Source organism: Phoca vitulina, unplaced genomic scaffold, assembly GCF_004348235.1.
Source record: "Phoca vitulina isolate PV1807 unplaced genomic scaffold, GSC_HSeal_1.0 scaffold17, whole genome shotgun sequence".
Lineage (NCBI taxonomy): Eukaryota > Metazoa > Chordata > Mammalia > Carnivora > Phocidae > Phoca > Phoca vitulina.
In genome coordinates, this window is record NW_022589720.1 from 27,993,803 (window position 1) to 28,008,714 (window position 14,912).

Consider the following 14,912-nt stretch of genomic DNA (forward strand, 5'->3'; position numbering starts at 1 on the left):
GGGGGGGGGGGGGGGGGGGTGGTGCTACAAAACCAGTAATTAAACAGAAGTAAGGAACTGGCTTGAGGCACTCAAATGGAACTTGAGTTCCGACAGTCCCTTGCCAAGTTCCCTTGCAAAATACCATGTCAAAGTGTTCATAAGTTAATTGTCTTGATATAAAATGCAGTCTTAAACAATGACAGGCAATATGCTTTCTCTAATGAAACTGCAATTACTCAAGATATGTTTAGAAATCTTTGAGACCGGTTTCTCATAACCAAGAGGCACATGAAAGTTGATAGGCAAAGCACAAATTGGTCAAAAACAACTGTACAAAGAAATCAGGCTTGTAAGAACGTTTAGTTGAATACCACATTAAAACAGATCGTAAGACTGTCAGATAATCTAGCTTATTTACCAAAATTTCACTTACATTATTTGGCTCTTGAAATCTCATTCACTCTCAAAAATAAAAATTTGCTTCTCTGGGAACGAATACACACGAACACATACACACACCCCACCCCACCCCCAGCTCCAGGGGCACCTAGCTGGCTCGTCACTAGAGCATGCGATTCTTGATCTCAGGGTCATGAGTTCGAGCCCCATGTTAGGCATAGAGAGAACTTAAAAAAAAAAAAAAAGTGCTAGCTCTGAAAGAAGTAATTCCAGAAATGTCTGTAACAATGACTGCACCCCTGGCATTCACTATTGTTTCTAAGGACAAATTTTCAAAGGAGTAACATTCATTCAATAAAGCAGAAAAATCACTGTATTTTATATATACACCCTTAAATTTACATGCCTGATACAAATTTCAGTTGTTTTATATAATTATGTTTTAAGTTAAATTATATAATGAATAAATTACTATAAATGCCTAATTTTCCTTTCTTTGATGCAGATTTAATGTTAATCTTTTTGGTCTCCAATTGAGAGAATGAAAAAGTCCATTTTAGAGAGCTGAAAAGGACATCAGAGATTTAGTCCTGTTTTCAAACTATTAAAGGCCAAGCATCTCCCCCAACAAAGGAAGTCTTACCTGGAAATCCAAAATATACACTTAAATGAACTGACACTATTACATATGTAAGTAGATACACTATGAAAAAAGTTTGGATTTTTTAAAAAACAATTGACCTTAATCTTAGGATACTCTTCAACTAAACAGAAACAGAAAGGAAAGCTGTAGTGTGAAGTCTGTACAAAAATGTTCCTGATAGATGAGATGGGACTGTAGTGAGTTAATTTCATATGCAAATCAAACGAATGTGTTTTCCTATTTAAGAATTTAAATATTTAGAAAAAAAAATTTTAAGAATACAGTTGAAGAATCCCTATGCATTCATTACCAATCTACTTCCCCTTCCTCATTTTGCAGTCCAGGAAGTAGAGGAATGGAATCAGTCTTGCTCAAATATCAGTGAGTGACTGGTCTGGGATTGGAGCCCAGGTCTTCGAACTCCCTGATCAGTAGTATTCTTTCCCAACACGGCTAGTTCTCACAAGGGAACCCTGAAGCAATTGGGCAGGAGTAGGTAGTCAAAAGTTATAAAGAGAACATTTTAGTGAATGTGATGATAAGCATTCACAGCTCAGTGAATTCCATCTCATTCAGAGGATATTAATGGCATACTGAGTATAAGTAAGCATTTCCCATTTGCCAGACCTATATTTTTCTATATTTTCCTATCCCCCAGGACATGTTTGTAGCTAACACCCGTTTTGACATGAAGGTTATATTTCATAGTTCACAAAAATATAATATATAAAAAGTCCAGCTCTAAACTTTTCATTGCTTAAATACATGTAAAGGGATATTATATCAAGAGCCTGTTTGAGTCAGAAAAGTACTAGGCTTTGCTAATTAGACAAGTAAACTTCACAATGACGTCCTCAAGATCGGTGCAGAACTTAAATGAAACTGTTAGTAATTATGATCATTAGTCACTGACCTTTTTCTACCAATTCTCTGTTCAATGGAAGACTTAAATTTCCTTGTCGTTTTGCTATTGAAAAAGGGGGAAATTTCTTGATTAAATATCTTGTGTCATATAATAGCTAACATGTAATAAAATCTATACATTATTTAGCATATTATAACATACTAGCTATTTTGGTACTCACCAATATTTAAAACATCTTCCACAGCCTGAGTTGCAACCCTGTTAATATTGAATGACCTAGAAACAAACATCACGTAAGTTCTTTAATTCTAAAAACATACTAAAAATGAAAAAGGAATTATCTACTTAATATACAAAAGAACACTTAGAATTATCAAGAAAAAACAACCAAAAGATAATAGCCACTTCACCCAGTTTTAAAAAGTGGGCAAAGTACATAAACAGTTTACAGGTCTATATGAAAAAGTGTTCAATTTTACTCCTACTTAAGGAAATACAAATTAAAGACTGATAATATATTGGCATGAGTATGAGAAAAACATTCTCATACACTGATGGGGAACTTGCAGTTGGAGGGCAATTCTGCCCTATTAAAATTTAAAATGAACATATTCTTCAATCTACTAATTTATCCTAAAATATACTTGCATCTATAATACACAAAGACATGTACAAGGTTATTTACAAAGCATTGTTTATAATAGCAAAACAACTCATATTCACAGGAAGCAGGTTAAATATGTTACTATGTACATATTAAAAAGAATAAAACAGAACTGTATGTGCTGATAGATAATGGATATGTTAAGTTAAAAAACCAAAGGCATTATGTAGTATATATAAACAAACAGGGAAGTAAATATTACACATATATATATATATATGTGTGTGTGTGTGTGTGTATATATATATATATATATGGTGGTTGTCTCGAGATTAGTACTAGAGATATGAAACGAAAGACTAGCTTTTCATTTGATATCCTTTTATACTATTTAACATATTTTTAAGGTGTAAATATCTCTTTAAATTATAAAACAGAAAAGATGAGAAATCTTTACTGCTGTGTGATGCCTTGCTTAACCACTTAAGAACAAATGTTAATACAAACATGAATCACTTTTAAAAGTAGCTCTGTCCTTGGGTCTACCAAGATGGTTATGGAAAGTTTTGTTTGTTTGTTTTTTCCCAGTGATTTAGAATTCTGCTGCTGCCTCACAACTCTTCTCACATGGCCTCAGTAGATAACAATGACCCACACACTCTCAACGTAATTCAGTGACTCAACCTTTTTGAGGAGGGGAGAGTAACAGATACTCTTGCATACCCTTCTAACTCTATACCCTTCACATTTTGAGAAATGTGATTAACAATTTGGGCATTCTCTTAACAATACAGATACACAAATTTTTATATTAAAAATTTGGGGTCATTCACAGACCACATGCCTATGCTAAAAAAATCTCAAACTAGCCATTGCCTACTCTGTTTTTCACCATTATCTACTCTCCAATTTCATACTGCAACCACACCAAGCCCATTCTTGCCTCTGTACCTTTGCTCATACTTACTATGTGGCATGAAGCAAAATAAGTGTCCCGACTCATTTTTGAGTATGAGGTTTGCAATACCTATCTCGTTAGAGTTACTGCCACACACTACAAGGTCAGGCGTCTGAGGCACCACCTGGCTTGTGGCAGAAACTCAATACTGAATGAAAATATCAAATGAAAGAGCTGTCCATGAGTTATATTCTAATTCTTCTGAATATTCACATTATTGGAAGATACGGTTTTAGAACTCTATTTTATTAAAAGTCACATAAAATGAGCTCTTTTATTAGGGTTCCATTGAATTAAAATATTGAAGTTAAGACTTAAGAGAACAAAAGTCTCATACAACTTGACCTAATAGTCCTAGAACTAGGACTTATTAGGGATACCACAAGACAACCCAAACTAAGTCCTCTGAATTGGGCTTAAATTAAGAGGAATTTCCTATGGTTGCAACCTGGATTTCAGCCAGTTCACTCTCCCTTTCGGAGTGATTTATATTCTACATCAAAGACAAACCATATGCCTAAGAAGGTATTAGCTAGCACATGATGATTTTTTCTTAGATCTACAACCTTCACCATTCTAAGAGTTCCCATTTGAAATCACACATAATTTCCACTAAAGACAATCCAATTCAAAGACAAATCGAATCTCCTATCCTCTTAAGCTAGTAAAGCTTTCTCTTCACTTAAGAACACTTACCCTTAAGTTGGCTAAGACAATGTATGGAGGAGGGGGATTGGCAACAGTCCTAAAAACTAACAGAAATATATGTGACTGAACTCTGTAGTACTTCTCCCAGTGAATGTAGCTAATTCCACACTAAGTAGAGGACAGAGATGACAATGAGACAATTCAGAGACAACTTGCTATGCAACATAACCCTGTCTTGTGGAGGAACTTTTAGGAATGCAAAATGGGATAGCTAATCCCCAGACTCTGTGTGTGTGTGTGTGTGTGTGTGTGTGTGTGTGTGTGTGTGTGCGCGCGCGCGCGCGCGCGCACACACATAGTCAGGCTATCTTCTCCGTCCTTCCTTGTCATAAAGCCATGTGACTGAGTTCTAGCTACAGGAATGAGAGTAGAAGTCATGCACAACACGTCTAAACCTGTGTCCCATAAGCCTCCCACAGGTGATCCTCCATGCTTTTCCTCCTTCTCTGGCTTGATGTATATAAGTAGAGGGACTTTAGGATTTATGTTTAAAAGATGGTTGAGCCACATGATGGAAGGAGCCTGGACACTGAGTCACTACTTGGAGATCCACCTCCCAATGAGGACGCACCTGGACTTGATAAGAACAAGAAAGAAACTTCTATGGTGTTAAGTCACTGAGATTGGGGGTTTATCAGTTACAATAACTATCTTATCCAAAGTTATACATTTCCACATTTCATATTCAAAGCAAGGACTGAGAGGTCACATAGGAAAACTTCTATCTCTCTGTGCAAGAATTAAAAGAGTAAAAGAAATAGGCTATTCTATTCCTTTCTTTCCAGTGATTCCTGAGGTCTACAGTTTAGAGTTAAGTCCAGAACTTAAATCCTGTCTTCACCATTTATTAGCCACATGGCTTTGGGAAACTCCTGAGACCTTTTAATAATACTCTATTAATAAAAATAAAATCACTTATTTCCAGGGTATTTTTGAAAATTTAAATAATATATGTAAGCTCAAGACAAAGAAAAAGCTTAGAAGTGGTAGTTTGATAAAGTTATTAATGTATAGAAATGTACAGCTTTCCCTCAGCCCTTCTGGCCCCCAGGCTTCTCTTCTCTCCACCCATTTTCTGAAGAGAAAAAGGACAAAAGATGAATGGGAAATGCAATCACAGCAAAAGAAGGATCAGTAATGGGAGGGAGTAAGGTAGAAGATGTTAGAAGCAAGCAAGCAAGCTACGTAGGGCTGAACAGAGAAGAGGCTGAGTGACCAAGGTGGCAGGGACAGAGACAGTTCTAGACCACAACATCGGAGACATGAGACTTTAATAAGCAACATAGAAAAGACTGAAATCCTAATATAAGCCATACTTACTCATGTCCAACATCAACACAGGACTCAGCTATAAAGTGTGTGGCAGTGGAGGGCAGAACTACTTTACAAGCCTAATGGCTCTTATTCTTTATGCTCTTCTTACTATTAAAAGGTTGAAAACTAAAACTATCAAAATCACACAGACAGACACACACCCCAATGCAAAAGTCAAAGCTGATTCACCGCCTTTAGCATAACCACTATTTCACTAAGATTAGCAAGTTAACCTTGATAATTCTTCAGTACAACCCGCTAACACATCTTTGAACTGTACGAACTCTGCATTTCAAAGCTGGCAGTCAAAAAGGCCTTGGTTTTGTAGTCAAGCACGCCTGTGCTTGTATCCAGTTTCTGACACTATTTGTGACCTCACGCTAATTATTTATCCTTGCAAAGCCTTAATTTCTACCTTTATAAAACAGGGCTACAACTATTTTCTTGCAGGATTTCTGTAAGAATATTGTCAGTGTATATAAAGCACCTAGCACAGTATATTCAAAGTAGCAGGGGCTAAATAACTGATAGCTTGTATTTAGCGCATAAAACGGAACCTATAGAATCACGTTCAGAAGATAATCTTATCTGTTCCATTTCTCCTCACTTTGCAGAAAAGGAATCTTGTACAAGATCACAAAGCTAGCTGGTGGTTTAGCCAGGGCTCTAACTTCCATGCTAGTACTCTTTTCAGTTATACCACTTTGCCCACTTTGGGGCGGATCAGAATACTGAGAGAGGAGAAGAAGGATCTAGGAATCCATTTCTGATTCTCAATACAGTTTTCGACAAGTAACACATCACAGTGAGCAGAAAAGATGTCATGATAAATTAAGGCAGTTAACTATAATGTTTTCATTTTATGAGAGGGTTACACAATAATTTTATAATAGATTAAATTTATTTTTTCAAACAATTATTGTTAAAAGTCATCTTAGAAATTAGTTCTCACTGGCCCTCAGGGAAATGAGATCTTAGCCAATCTTTAAATAATACTTCCCATTTTTCTCCAAAGGTTCATTTATTTGACAAAGATGAGGCTTTTTTAAAAAAAAAAAAAAGATGTGAAGTTATGGAGTACTTATGAATGAATGTGATGTCTAAAAATTAATTCAAAATAATAGAAGACAAAAGGAGACAGTAGGGGAACAGAGAAAAAGATTGGGCATGTGTTGATAATTATTGAAACTGGCTAATGGGTACATGGATATTGATTATACTATTTTGTCTACTCTTGCATATAAATTTTTCCACAATAAAAAGTTTTAAAAATACTGAAAAAGTATTACTCCATTTTAAACTATCCAAACTTAAAATCACAGTTTAAGTACTGTTTTCCACTGTATATGTAGTCATTTATTTAAAAAAAAAAAATTGATTATGTATTAGGTACTATGCTATACACACAAAAAACTGAGGGAGGGGAAAAACAAACAAACCACACAAAACCATGAGTCACCATCCCAAATGCCTCAAGTTGCTTGAACCAGCCAGGTGTCAGCTAGTTAGAGAACTAATAATGTGGTAAGTGCTAGAATAGTGCTATGAGGAAAAAGTGCAATGCGAGGGATGCACCAAAAGAGGGTTCATTATGCTGATGAAAAGAACTAGATCCTAGTAAAGATTTCCTATGCAGAATGACATCTGAAGATTGGATTTTCAGCCAGGGGATGGAAAGTGGAGAATGTTCAGGCATTCAATGCAGGAAGAAGTTGCACTGAGCAAAAACAAAAAGCCCAGAGAGAACACGTTGTGCTGAGCATTCCAAGTAGCCTGCAGTGTCCCTGGTGTGCTGGTGGGTGAGTATAGGGCAGCAATAGGCTGGGAAGGTTCCTTAGGTCCTATTTAAAGGGTCTTATACACAGACTGAGTAATCAACATAGTCAGGAGTAAATTAAACTTTTACAGCACAGAAGGGATACAGCCAAATTTATCTACATTTTAGAAATATTACTCTGTTGGTAGAATGGATGACAGCCTTTAGAATAAAGGATGAGGCACAAAGAATATTCACTAAAAAGATGGAGGTCTGGACCAAAGAAATAGGAGAAATTGAAAAAGAGGGGCAAGGACTTCAGAAGTGTGACTGGCAGGATTCAGAGACTGGTATGTGTAAAGGGGAGAATAGGGAGACTCAAAAGTAAGAGCAAGGATTAGGGGAGTAAGGTTTTTTCTCTAGAGCATGAACTTGGGGTAACAGCGATCCTATTAAGCAATACAGGGATCACAGGAATAAAAACCTGAAGATAATAAATTTAGTTTTCAATGTGTTGAAATTGAGGTCTATTAACACTCTCTCTAGTAGGTCATTTTAGGGTAGGAGTTTGTGCTCAGGAGACGAGAGCTATGGATGAAAGTCTGGGAGGTGTCTGCATGTATATGACTAAGCAGCAGCAATTACCCAGAGAGAAGTGAGAGGGTAAGCAAGATACAGGAGCCCAAGTTATCTCCAGTTCAGCCTTTGCTGCACAAACCTCCAGGACGTTTGCTGTTGTTATTGTACTTGTTTTCATTTCTTTACTATTATTTAAAATATTTTTCATTTAAAAAAAAAAAAAACCATACAGTCCCCCAAAACATTTCTCATTTTCTTTTTTTCTCTTTACAAACCTAGTGCAATAGGCTAAATAACGACCAAATCCAGGCTACAGCTCTAATCTACAAAGTCAAGGCAGGACTTCTGGACCCAACTGATGAGTAAAGCAGAAAGTGAGCCAACCAACATAACACCACCAGGCTACCTATTGCATATCAGAGGCTTTAGATACACCCATGTGCAGCCTCGAGTACATTACGTTACTTAAAATATTTCACAAAGTCAATAAGCAACATCCCAAGTTACTCACCAGGCCTTTGATCCTGTTCCAGTACACAAATTGAGCCCTGAACTCTTCTGTTTTTCCCATGGACCATCATCAACTGAAATCTCATAGTAGGAAGCCCTATGAATTGAGAATATAAAACTGGATTTGCTGAACTTATGGCTCACAGTAAGTAAGACAAACATCATTTCTTCAGAACTAATAAAATCTAAGTGGGCCAGCTTGACTTAGACATACCTGACTTAGTAGGCACGCACACCATGATGCTAATACCAATACTAAATGAAAAAGTTAAAAAAAAAAAAATCTGTGTATCTCCATCCCTCTCTGATCCATATGGTCCTTTCTATCAATATTTCAAACAAGGGCTCCTGGTAAATTTTTACCTACCATAGCCTCTACTGTTTTTATGGAATCTAACACATACAGAGCCTTATTTCACAATTCAAAAAGAAAATACCATTCTTAGGTGAGTTTCATTCTCAGTAGCTAGTCCTTGATAGCTCCAAGTCTGTATCTCACCCTTCAAGTTGCCAACAGTTTCTGCTCAATTTGTTTAAGTTATATACTAATGTGCCTTTTGAACTGATAGTAAGCTAAGATCAAGTTCTAAAGAAAATTCTCAAACGGTACTGCATCAGTAGACAAAACTAGGAATAAAACTAGAACTGTAATTTCTTTAAAGATTTCTATTTCTTAGAGTAGTTCATAAATATGAAATCAAATGGGTTTTCTGACATCAGCAAAAATGACACTGTTCTTTAACTGCATGAACATATAAATTTGCAATTATTAAAAAAAAAAAACTCTTGAAACCTGTAAAAGCCTATTTTGTAAAACTATATCTTAAATAATGGTGTCATTGATCAACACTGGGTTATTTCTGTCCAGCAAATAAAAAAGTTAAACTCTTAATAAAGCTTTTCCAATAATGACAATTATTAGACATGCTTGCAAACACTAACACTCAATGGATAATTTATCTCTTAACCCTCAATTCTCCTGCCAAACTCAATCTGTAAAGGTTTTACATGGCACAACTCCTTTTCGTGTTTTCTCTGAAGTCACCATTCTTCATAAAAGATAGCAGGCGTTATATTCACATTGAATCTATTTCATAGCTTTGTTATGTCTTCCTAGAAAATTAGGAATTTTAGGCATATTAGGAGCCTATTACATTCAGACAAGCCAGTCAACTCTACAGGAATGGCTGCTATTATGCTAGAATCACATAGAAACAAATGAGATTAGAGGTAAGTGGGGATAGAAGAGAAACAGGTGGAGAGGAAGAAAAGTATAGTCAGGTGAGGGGTGTTGAGCCCAAAACAATGAGCAAATTTAGTGTCATTCTCACATGCAGGTTTATCAAGATTAGTCAACTCAGAATTTTTGTTTCAGGGAAATTATTTTTTTAAGGCAGCAATAAAACTCACAGTCCCTTTAGAGTGGGTATACTTCTTCTTAAATTGTCCACTGCTACAGCCCAAGAATAAGACATTCTAGGTTAGAATAGAAAAGAAAAAAAAATTGGGCTTTTAAAATGTTCTTAAATCTAAGAACATTATAAATGAGGCAGGAATAATATTGCTGCACTTCATATTTTCCAAGCAAAGCCCTTAAGTTTTCAGGGTTTTCAGGGCATAGTGAAGCCTCAATACAGGACCTGGAATCAGAAATACTGGGTATACAATGACAGTCTGATGCTAACTAATGATAGGACCATGGGCAAGTTATAAGAACTCTCCAAATCTCAACTTTTTCACTGATACATACAACTACCTTTCTCACAGGGTTGCTATGAGCGTGTAATGCGGTAATATACACAATATACATAAAGCCTGACACAGCAGGCATCCAGTAAGTATTCATTTCCTTTCTGCCTAAGGGTCTATGTCATAGATTCCTTAAAAATAAGTTCTAATACCTCCTATAGTGAAAACTTTCTCAATAGCATCAGAAGCGCTGCTGTCCTTATCTTAGTAAGGATATAAGGTGAGGCTCAACACAAAAAGAAGCATCATCAGACATTATTTAGGAGATAAACCAACCAAATCACTGCTGCCACAGAAAAAAACATTCAATCTAAAATCTAGTGGGACTTCACTGAATTCCCAGAAATCTGTCAATCGATCCCAGTTTTCCTCCTTTTATAAGTTATTTGATTTTTAGTAAGTACAAATTACAAAGCAACACTCACTAGTAGAATCTCTCGGAAGTTATAACCTTTAAAATACACAAACAATAACATAAGCCATTAAATGGCTTCTCTAGAATCAGCATAAACTCTCAAAACATTTTTACCTTTGCCATCTATTTTATTATTTTTTATTCAAGCTTAATTAACATACAGTGTTATATTAGTTTCAGGTATGCAATATAGTAACTCAACAATTATGTACAACCCTCAGCGCTTATCAAGATAAGTATACTCTTAATCCCCTCTATTCACCCAACCCCCTGCCCCCTCTGGCAACCACCAATTTGTTCTCTGTATTTAAGTCTGCTTTTTTCTCTTTTTTCTATTTGTTTTGTTTCTTAAAATCCACAAATGAGTGAAATCACATGGTAATTGTCTTTGACTTATTTCACTTAGTATAATACCCTCTGGGTCTATCCATGTTGTTGCAAATGGCAAGATGTCATTTGTCTTCTAATGTAGACACTCTCCAATTTCATTTAAAGTTGTTGCTCTCTGCCTTATGTTTTTAGTAATCATGATTAGATTGTACCACTAATTAGAATTACATTTCCTGCCTTCTCTGTCACCAAGTATCCATTATTCATTTCCATATTACTTCAAACTTGATATAGAGCAAAAGAAAACATTTTATGTGTAGCATGAGTCTTATTACTATGTTAAAATAAATGTATTTACACTTTATGTTCTTTAAAGAATATACTTTTGATTCCTTCAAAGAATTTTACTTTTAAATACTTCTTAAAATTACGTATTTTACCACCCTCCAAAAAAATAAGATGCTACTTCTACCTTTATCTTTTTTATCTTTACATCCCTAGTGAATTGCATATAGCATGTAGCAGGTACACAATACATTTTGCTGAATTTAAAATTACATTAATCAAAATAATTACAACTGAAAAAGATTGTTCAAGGCATTCTACTCAATCAGGCTTTGTTCTTTTCAGTACTATCTGAATTAGTCATGGGCTAAAACATGGGTATCTTTTAATTAAGACAAATATTTCTCATCATAATTAAACTTATGAAAAGACAGGTCAACAATCAGAATTTCAGAATATATGGAACTCTCAGTAAACTAGGGAATCAACTACATGACCTCAAAGGGTCACACGGTTCTGATAGCAGCCACGTGGGACAGAGACTCATCTCTAATTTTCCACCCCTAATTTACTTACATCTACAAAAATGAGAAGGCAAGTTCTAAATGGCAACCAAGAGTTTAATTAACTTTACATTATGGCAGTCATCTTATAACTGGTAACTAATATCACATGAAAGTTTTGAAAAAAAATTCTGCTGACCATTTAAGGCTAAATTATATTCAACACCCACAAAACAGATTTCATCAGTAATAAAACCATACTATACTTTTATACTCCTACTGAAGAACTTTATTAACCTTAGTTTTTGCTAATAATGATTACAAATCTTTTTTTTTTTTTTTTTTTTTTACAAATCTTAAACTGTCAATACACTTGGCTTATGATGTTGCATAAGGGATACAATTACCACCAAGTAGTATTCCTGCCAAAAGTGTTTAGTCTGAATCTTATCATGCAGAGAAAAAAGAAAATCACACAAATCTAAAACAAGGGATATTCTGCAAACCAACTAGCTTATTCAAAAATATTAATAACAGGAATGACAAAACAGGGGTGGGACTAAAGAACGATTCTTAATTCTAAAGGGCCATGATGGCCAAATGCAATGCATAATCCTTAACTGGATCCTGGATAAAAATAAGCAAACAAATCAGCCTTAAGTGACGTTATTAAGATAATTAGGAAGTTTTAATATGGACTGTCTATAAAAGTTTTATAACCACTGCAAATGTATGCCTAGGATATCATTCTCTTAAACATTTATAAAGCACCTATATGACAGATTAAAGGCTCTGTAGTAATGGAACCTGAATAACTTTGTTTAACCTAGGGTTTCACAAACTTTTTTGCTCATAGAACCTTCTCTCCTCTTAACATGTATTATAAATGTGTGAGAAGGTTTTGGAAATATTTCATTAAATAATTCATTTCTATCACTTATACCATATTAATTATTCATAATTCTTAGGATACAGAAATCAAATAAATATCTAAAAAATACTAAAACATTAAATTCCAAACTCAAGAATACAGGTTTAAAAGTACCTGGATGATAGACTCTCCCCGATGAAGACTTCATTTAGTGCCCTCACTGGCAAAAGCTGGGGTCCTGAAGCCTCAGGTCCTGTAGTAATGAAAAGAAAAACAACTTGTTTAAATTTTAGAAATGTTAGGATTTAAATTTTATAAAATATTAAAATATTCATACTTTTGTTTCAATAGAATCCATACTTTAACATTATTAACATAGAAGTTAAATCTCATATTTAGAGTGTTCATAATGAACCTCAAAATCACCTAACATATCTCCAAAGAAGCCTCTCTCTCTCTCTCACCAAAATAAACCTTAATTCTTCTTGAAACAATATTTTAAGAGTGATGAAATATACTTATCCACCTCATAAGATTCTTGTTGTCACACTTAATTTCTCTCTGAGAGCTTCAGACGTGGAAATAATCAAGTACTTCCACAGGAGCCACTTCGGATTTCAGCAGCAAATTACACGCATGGCTCATATTGGAAACCAAATCGGTTATATATTAGAGATCACTGAATCTCTGAATACCAATCTATAGCTTTCTTATAAAGCCAATGAATTTCAGAGCCAAATCTTGAACATCTCCGGTGATAGCAGTAACTTCTTTTGGCTAGGGATAAAGTAATATTTCCAACTAAAAATTTAAAATCTTTAAGATATGACACGAACACATAGTTTAAGAACAGCCCAACCTATAAAGCTATAAATCACCATGAAAAACTCTGAAAATCATGAGATAAGACAGAAACAAAGCAGATACGTAAAGGTAGCTTTTCCTGATAAGTTTAGCCAAGAAATGAAACACAGGAGGAAAAAAATATCTTTTTATACAGTCCACAGATATTTAGTATATCTCTTGGGGTCTTCCTGTAGCATGAAAGCCTTAAAATTACTGGGAAAATATGGCTAAATTACAATCCACAAAACTGAGAATTCACCTTAACACTTATTAAAAAAAAAAAAAGCTGCATATCACCTTATACTAATATTCTCTTAGCAGCTTACAGAGATGTCTGGAACACAAATCTTAAGGCTGCAATGCAAAATTTCCCAACAAAAAGATTTTAACCAACAACTATAACTATGATAGATATATTTAAATATGGCTATACAAATGTATAATTATTAAGAAATCTATAGATTAGGTCATTTCTACTGCTCTTTCTCTTTTTTGACATTTCAAAGATTAAAGCCAAGAATCCTTCCTTAAATATCAACTATTCTCTTAGACATTTTATCATTCTTTCATATTTCAAGTTTTCAAACCCATCCTAGAACACATTTCTTTTAGAAGTATGCTTATTTCTTATTTCTCTATCTAGTCATACTACATTTTACACCTCAAGTAGTTCACTGTATTTTCTTAAATGTGGTCAGTAGCACTAAAATCCCCAAATAATTGTAAATTATCACTTATATAAATTAGAAATCAAAGAAACAAGAAGTTAAATACTGCCCAAACACATCTAATTCCCAATCTACCTACTTTCATCATGAACTCTTTCAATGTTGAAGGCTCTACTATGTTGATTCAAACTTAGCTGCTGTTCGTGGAGGTCCACAGGAACAGGGTTTATGCCAGTCCCTTCAAGGTACAACCTGATTCGCTGCCTCCATAACCACCTTAGAAGAGTGAAGGAAAAGCAAATATGTTAAGATAAAGTAAACTTAGGATGAGGCATTATAATTTCACCAAATTAAAAAATTCATATTAAAAACCTAGCTGTTGGGTGCCTGGGTGGCTCAGTTGGTGAAGCAACTGCCTTCGGCTCAGGTCATGATCCGGGAGTCCCTGGATCGAGTCCAGCATCAGGCTCCCTACTCAGCAGGGAGGTCTGCTTCTCCCTCTGACCCTCCCCCCTCTCATGTGCTCTGTCTCATTCTCTCTCTCTCAAATAAATAAATAAAATCTTTAAAAAAATAAAATAAAAAAATAAAAACCTAGTTATTCCACAAACAAATTATACCAGAAACACCTAAAACCTACAGGTTCCTCCTCAAAGACAAAAAGATTTAAAAAAAAAAAAAAGTCAAAGATTTAGTTCTCTTTTCAGAAATAATAGAAATATCTAATGTATTTGTACAAAATCTCCCACATAACTTGAATCAAAGTCAAATTCTATATCAAGTATCCATTAAATCTAAGATACTAAGATACAGTTGTGTTTCGCTCATACAAAAGCATAACATGCAAAAACAAAACAAAAAACCCAAAAAAAACAAAAAAGAAAACCACTGTGATAAAACAATATTGTGTTAAGGTGGTTAGACAAA

The 14,912-nt window shown here is 34.8% G+C and overlaps 1 protein-coding gene across 6 annotated transcripts in view; it reads right to left on the minus strand.

Moving 5' to 3' along the window:
• NADK2 (NAD kinase 2, mitochondrial) overlaps window positions 1-14,912 on the minus strand; it is a 42,643-nt gene that overhangs the window by 5,140 nt on the left and 22,591 nt on the right. For 4 of the 6 annotated variants that reach the window (XM_032415231.1, XM_032415236.1, XM_032415235.1 and 1 more), the window contains exons 6-11: window positions 14,125-14,261; window positions 12,646-12,724; window positions 9,729-9,794; window positions 8,320-8,415; window positions 2,110-2,165; window positions 1,938-1,991 (exon numbers count right to left, since the gene is read on the minus strand). In XM_032415231.1, the coding sequence (XP_032271122.1) occupies window positions 1,938-1,991; window positions 2,110-2,165; window positions 8,320-8,415; window positions 9,729-9,794; window positions 12,646-12,724; window positions 14,125-14,261 (488 nt within the window). The remainder of the gene's footprint in view (window positions 1-1,937; window positions 1,992-2,109; window positions 2,166-8,319; window positions 8,416-9,728; window positions 9,795-12,645; window positions 12,725-14,124; window positions 14,262-14,912) is intronic. The other 2 variants (XM_032415232.1, XM_032415233.1) reach the window with 2 other exon arrangements.